The sequence below is a fragment of the Merops nubicus genome, unplaced genomic scaffold (assembly GCF_000691845.1).
Source record: "Merops nubicus isolate BGI_N331 unplaced genomic scaffold, ASM69184v1 scaffold7076, whole genome shotgun sequence".
Classification (NCBI taxonomy): Eukaryota; Metazoa; Chordata; class Aves; order Coraciiformes; family Meropidae; genus Merops; species Merops nubicus.
In genome coordinates, this window is record NW_008614250.1 from 84612 (window position 1) to 91311 (window position 6700).

Genomic DNA, 6700 nt, shown 5'->3' on the forward strand with positions numbered 1-6700 from the left:
AGGCACTTTGAGCAAAGTTAGAACACTCTCTGCCACTTGGTTTTAACGGGAATCTCTCAACTCAGCTGAATTGAAAAGAAAGTTGCTGTCCTCTAAGAATTCTGAAGTAGTTGTTCACCTAGAGAGGGAAATGTTTCACTCCTTACAGATTCTGTGAATAATGTAACTGAAGAATACTACATTTCCATCCATACTTTTATAGAGACAGAATTTAACGGAGAGAAGGTTGCATACTCTATCGGCCCTCTTCTTTTTAGCAGTAAAACCTTGTTATGACCTTAGTAGGCTCCTGGAAGAAAATTAGATAAACTGACAAAGCTTCACGTGGGCAGTATAAAGACAGCATAAAAGTTCCTGTAATTTCCCTCTTTCTGTTCAGACTAAGCCATAATGTGCTGGAAGTTGGAATGAGAACAGACAGATATTTCCTCATCATACAAATTGCAGGATACGTTTGCTGAGCTTTGTAAACATCATCTTCATTTTAGGGTTAACTAAACAAACAGAAACAGATAAAAACTAATAGAATTTTCAGTGATTATTTGGAATGTAGTCAGCATTTAAAAAAAAAAAAAAAAAGAAGAAAAAAAGGCATTTAAGGAGTAGTAATGTACTTTCTTGGGAGCTTGAAAACTGACACAGTGAGTGTTTGCAGAACTATTTAGGTGTGCAGGTTTTTTTATACAAAACATGGATCTGGATTTTGTAACTTTTAGAATTCTTTAACGTTTCCTCTGAGTTTAGTTTACTTGGAATAGACTTTAGGTTCACCAAACAGTACTTAATTGATTTTCACTAGAGAATAAATAATTCTTTTTTTCCTCTGACCCATTTCCTAGACATATGTCTGTTAAAGGAAATGAAATGATCACAGTATTTCCAGTTGTAATGCACTTTTTAACTTTGTGTGTGAGGTTATTTGGTTCAATTTGTTCCACTGTGGAATGTGCCATATCTCTAAGGTATTTCTAAGTATTAAATTACTGTGCCATACATGCTTTTTTTTTTTTCCAGATGCATTGCCCTATGAAATTATCCAATGTTCCTTTTATTCTTTACAGTCTTCTAATTTGGCTGGTGTCAGAAAGTCAAAGAATAGGATGGCAGATTCAGTTGTCTGTGCTTATTTCTGAAATTTCTTATGCAGTGCCATAGAAACTCTCCTTTTCTTGAAGGTTATATTGATACTTTCAGACCAGTAACAAATTGTTTTCTCAGTGTTTTAGCTGTTGTGATCAGTGAGAGATTTCCTAGAATGCATTTGAACTACCAAAATATTTTCTGTGTGACATTCTTGTTCCATATACTAGTATATACATTAAATACTTGTTTATTCAAGAGCCATCTTCTCCCATTTTCCCTTCTGTAGTCTCTGTGGGTATCCTTAAGGCTCCCTCTAGTAACCTTATTGCTAACTAGATGCAAGAACCCTTTTTCTCTGAAGTACAACTTGCATCTTCTATTCCAGGAAGAATTTTTTTTTATGATAAGGGTGGTGAGACACTGGAAGAGATTGCGCAGAGGAGTTGTGGATGCCCTGTTATTGGAAGTGTTCCACAGTCCATTCAGGTTGGATGGGGCTTTGAACAACCTGCTCTAGTGGAACATCTCCCTCCCCACAGCAGAGGGGCTGGACTTGATGATCTTTGAAGGTCCCTTCCAACCCAGACCATTCTGTGATTCTACAATTCTGTTCAGGAAGGGGACAATGGGGAGAGAACCAAACTCTGCAGAAAGGCTGTGAGTCCTGATCTGACTCTTGTACCTAAGCTGTTTTAACAAGTGGGAAGCATAACATTTATCTCTGTATCATAGTTGCAGCCTAGCTCATGTTTCTACTTTCTACCTATTGGCTCTTGATTCTGAGGCTTACAAACTTGAGTACCAAAGTAGAATGTCAGAATGAGGGCCGTGCAGCATGCTAGCTTTTGCAACTTCTTCAGCCACGCTGATAAATCTGCCTTCTCAATGAGGATTTGTTTAAGTTTTCCATTTCTCTGTTTCTCTCTCTTCCAGGCTGAAGAGACAGACTGAACTTATTCTAGGGAGCTAATTAAGATAGACAAGTCATCTGATCAAACTCTGGGTTTGCTAAGCTCCAGAGAAGGATCTGAGAGTGGCACCTCTCTGTTGTGGACCCAAATCTGACACCGTGTCTTCAAAATCAGTTGGCAGCATTTTGCATGTCTACACTTGTCATTTGAAAACTTTTCACAGAAATTTACTTACAGAAGATACAGAAATAAAGTGCATAGTCATATCATCTAAAGTAGTGTGGAAACTTTATCCATTAACGTGTACTAATCTTAAAGTAAAAAAGTATTTTCTTTTGGGTCCTGCCAGTACTCTTTTGCTTAGCAAATACACAGTTGATAGAAACAAGCACTTTTCACAGTAAGTGAAAACAGATGCATTACTTAAGAAAGGAATGCAGCTCTTGATTCAGAGTTGGAATCATCTCTTGCGTGCTTCAAAACCCAATGCTGTACAATACATTAGTCCTTGTCCATCGTCTGCAGATGTTTCTGGATGACGGCATGTCAGAATATCTTTTTGTATTTGAGATATGAAGTTCAGTGCACTCATGACAATAATTATAAGCTTTCATTGGTCATTACTCATCAAAAATTATAAGCATTCATTCTTGTACATCTTAAGACACCTGACTTTGTTGTGCTTAGGGAAGAAATGCATTTCAAAGTGACAAAGGGTTCTGAGCTTCCAGGATATTATGACACGAAAAAACAACTCTCAGTTCAGAGCATCCACAGCATCTTTATCAGCAACTTGTCCCCCTTCTACTCTGCTGGGATGGTTCAAGCTGAAGTTCTGGTCTTAGGTTTTAAATGTTGACTCCTGGCACAGACTTCAATTTTTTCAACTTTTGATCTGCTGATAAACTACAACTATATTACCTATATTCCATAGGCTATAACCGATTTGATCATACATTGTTCTCAGCTCTTTATAACAGGAAAGAGTAAGAAAATACGACCCATTCCTTTAATATTATTGCTTTGGACAGAGTCATATCTACTGAGTCACAGGATCTAATTTATGAAATAAGAAGTAAATTCAAGTCAGCATTCAGTTGTTTCAATGTCTTAATACCTGAAAAAAATCCAGTTCCTTAAGTGCAAATGCCGTGACCCGAATGGTAAAGCTGCAATTAATTCAGGCAGATATTTGTTTAATTGTGGAACTTAAGGGAATCGCCTTTCTTCTAGGAATATCTGAAAATCTGATGGTTTTATGTAAACAAAATCCAAAGTCTAATAGCCAACATACATGTCTGCTCTTAAAATTTCCAGTCTCATATCTCAGCTGTATACCAACCTGCTGTCGTCTCAAACTAAATCAAGAGGTTTGTTCTCCCTGCCCACATGCTCATTAAGAGGAAAAAAAAATCTTACTTTCAATATACAAATCAATCCCAAGGTAGAAAAAGTCAAAGCAGAAAGTTCAGTTCAGGTATATTGCTAGACAGTTGAGCTAGGGTTTTGACCTCTGTTCCACAGCATCGCTTACTGCTAAGCACTGAATGAGGTGGAACAACAGTTTGTCCTAGTATCTCATCTGAACACTTCAATACGATCTACTTTTGAAAAGACATTCTCTAGTTTTTGGTATGGCACATGCAGCAGTGGTTTAAGGCATTAATGCGCTTCAGACCAAATGTGCTTTCACGAAGCAGGAATTTGTAGCAGTTCTAGAACAAAGTCTTCTGCCCTCTATGCAGGAGCAGATCAGAAAAGAACCTGGGCCTACGTAACTCATTTTCTTCCCATTGTGTTTGTCCATTAAGCAGACGAAGCACACACTTCCCATGCTATTCCATTCATACAGCCCAGCGTTCATTCAGAAACAGAATGTTTCCTTTAGTTGATGGATTAAAGGCAGGAGGGGGGAGGAGCACAAAAATATTTTGGGATGTGCAATACTTCAGGAACAATGTTGAAAGGTAAATTCACTCTGTAAGTGTGTAAAGTATTTTTTTAGACAACTTCAAAACAAAGCAGGTGCTGCCTCTTAAATGAGCAAAATAAATTTTTTAAAAAGCAAGACCTAAAGCCGTTTTTTGTTCAATTGCTGAGAAGTTAATGTCAGGTTATTTTTAAAATCCATCTGATACTACACTTTCAACACAATATAACACCTAAGTGAACAATTTTATTTTTGCCCTGCCTTGACTACTCTAGCATTATGTTTTAGTAAGTTGAAATACGAACCTAGGAATGTGTGTTAATGACCTTAAAAAAACAGCAAGTAAACTCTGTAAGCAACTTTAAAGGTTATTGTTTGCTTTTCATCTTCACTTGCAGACCAGGTGTCTCCAGCAAAGCAAATCTGAGGAAAAGCTACTTTTGTTTGAGTCTCTTTGTGAACAAAACAGATGACATAAAGGGCAGGTGTTAAAATAGTGAAAAAGGCAAACAACAGTTATTTTACAGGATGTTTAGTTGTGGAGCAGCTAGGAAAAAAAAAATCAGGCTATTAGAAACCTATTGGTTTATTTGAAAATAGCTTATGTGGAAATCTTTGCTCAAATAAAAGAAACATTTCTCTGTCTTGTAAAACAGAATCTGCCTTTTGATCCCCCAAAGAATGGGTTAGATACACTTATCCTATTCCTCTTGTAACTGATTTCCCAGGAACTGAAAGGAAAATGCATAGCTCTTACTAAATAAGGATGCTGGAATTTGCTTACTGGTTTCTGTTTACCTGATGCCACTTACTCCTGTGTTTGCCTACTTAAGTGGCATTTAGTTAGCACTGGAGTCTTGTGTGTGAATTTACTATTTATGTTAGGAAATTGCTCAACAGCTGGGTAGCTTAGGCAGGTTTACTTACTGCGCTTCTCATCCTGCACCCCACATCTGTCACTGCTGGTCATAACACTACAGCAGTGAGCACTGTAAACTGGTAAGTAGAAAGGTAAGTAAATATGTGGAGGGAAGTACGTTTGCCTGTGAAATTAAAAAACCGAAAGCCACCGGACTGACATTTGCGTGTCTAAATTAAGCATCCTAAACCCATAAAGGCAGATTTAGAATCCCACAGCCTTCAAGGATATGCTTTTTGGCTTTAAGCTTCAAGGTTCATTTTCAGCTAGATGGAAATGCCACTCTTTCTGTTTTGCAGTGACACTTCTGTTTCTTACACCCACCAATTGGCCAGCCAGTTTCTTTGGTTGTATCATGATAGTTTTGAAAGTTTGTAACCCATGAGGAAAATGAACCCTAATGCAAAATTATTTTATAGTAAGAAGTGGCTACATATTGAAGAGAACTATGAATTCTGTCCGTTTGCAACAAAAATTTGTTTTTGAAAACACCCTTACAACATTGCTGGAACCCTTAACTGGGAGATTCTATGTAAAGTCCTCAAAATACCTATTGCTTAGAAAAGAGGCTTCTTGGTATGAAACATACACTCATAAATTTACTATGCAATTAAACTATACTATCACACTTTTGCAGGTACCAGTGAAATAAAAGTTTATTAAATCAAAATGTATTGAACTGCATAACATTTAGAATCAAATTCGTTTGTATAAAAATGTGGAATAGTCATCAGGTTTATTCTCTAGTAATATTAAGAATATACACGGTATACATTTTTTTTCTGCTGTTCCAGGTATCATTTACAAATATTCCCACTTTGGCAATAAACGTGTCACTTCCCCCTGCTTGCAATAGAGTTGCATTAAAGGATGCGGCATCTGCAAAACCTTTACCAGAATATTTTTGTCCTGAATATTATGTATTTGAGTGGAAATGTTACAGGATGCAAAGGATATCCGCTAATTAACTTTCTTGAAATTCTATCACTTCGCTAGACTAATTCCACCGCGAGTCAGACTTGCAGTCTTTGCAGGGAATGACAATTCTTTATCAGTGGGGATTCATTTCTGCATGCAAGTTTTGAAATCGTGTCTCAAGTAATACTTTTCAAACATGCCTCAGATAAAGGTACACACTATATTCTTTAAATAGAGATAAAATAGCCGTTGTCAGTCAATTATAAATCAGTAGCTGGCTCTTTCACGTCAGAAATTGCAGACATGCTCCCAGTCTGCCTGTGTATGTAGTGACTATTTGTTCAAGCACCTCAAACGTAATGGCAAACTTTAAAGCATGAGCTCTCCAGAATGGTGTGGTTCTCTGTTCCTTTCCATCAGTAAAACTGTGTTCTCAGGCTGGAAAGCAATTTTTTTGACTGGAAGGTAATTCAGGAACTTAGTTTAGATAATGCACTTTGTGAATTTAGAAACTGTTAGAAGAAGAAAAAAAACAAACTAATAGGTAACAGAGTGTTGCAGACAAGATTTTTAGAATGGGAATGGTATTCTCCTACCTTCATGAGCCACTGAGTGTTGTTCTCCATGATGTTTTCAAGTAGTTGCAGTCTCTGAACTGAATCATCGTAGTCCAAAGGCGCATCCCTTTGCACGGCGTTGGAGACGTAGGACGCGGAGGAGCGGCAGTTGTCCGTCTCGGGCAGAAGGAAGGTGTAGCTGCACGACCCGTGCTGGACCTGGTACTGCTTCTTGCCCAGCGTCTCCACGCTCTTGCTAAAGGAGCTGTACCCCGACGCTAAGAAGACGCCGAAGCCCCAGAAGACGCAGAGGGTCACCTGCATTTTAGCCGCGGCGGGGGCCCCGCGGGCGCGGAGCGGCGCGGAGTTTATCGGGCCTGCG

At 38.2% G+C, this 6700-nt stretch overlaps 1 protein-coding gene across 2 annotated transcripts in view; it reads right to left on the reverse strand.

Moving 5' to 3' along the window:
- ANGPT2 (angiopoietin 2) overlaps window positions 1–6642 on the reverse strand; it is a 42219-nt gene extending 35577 nt beyond the window's left edge. For both annotated transcript variants that reach the window (XM_008942151.1, XM_008942150.1), the window contains exon 1: window positions 6358–6642. In XM_008942151.1, the coding sequence (XP_008940399.1) occupies window positions 6358–6642 (285 nt within the window). The remainder of the gene's footprint in view (window positions 1–6357) is intronic.
- Between the last annotated feature and the right edge of the window lie 58 nt (window positions 6643–6700).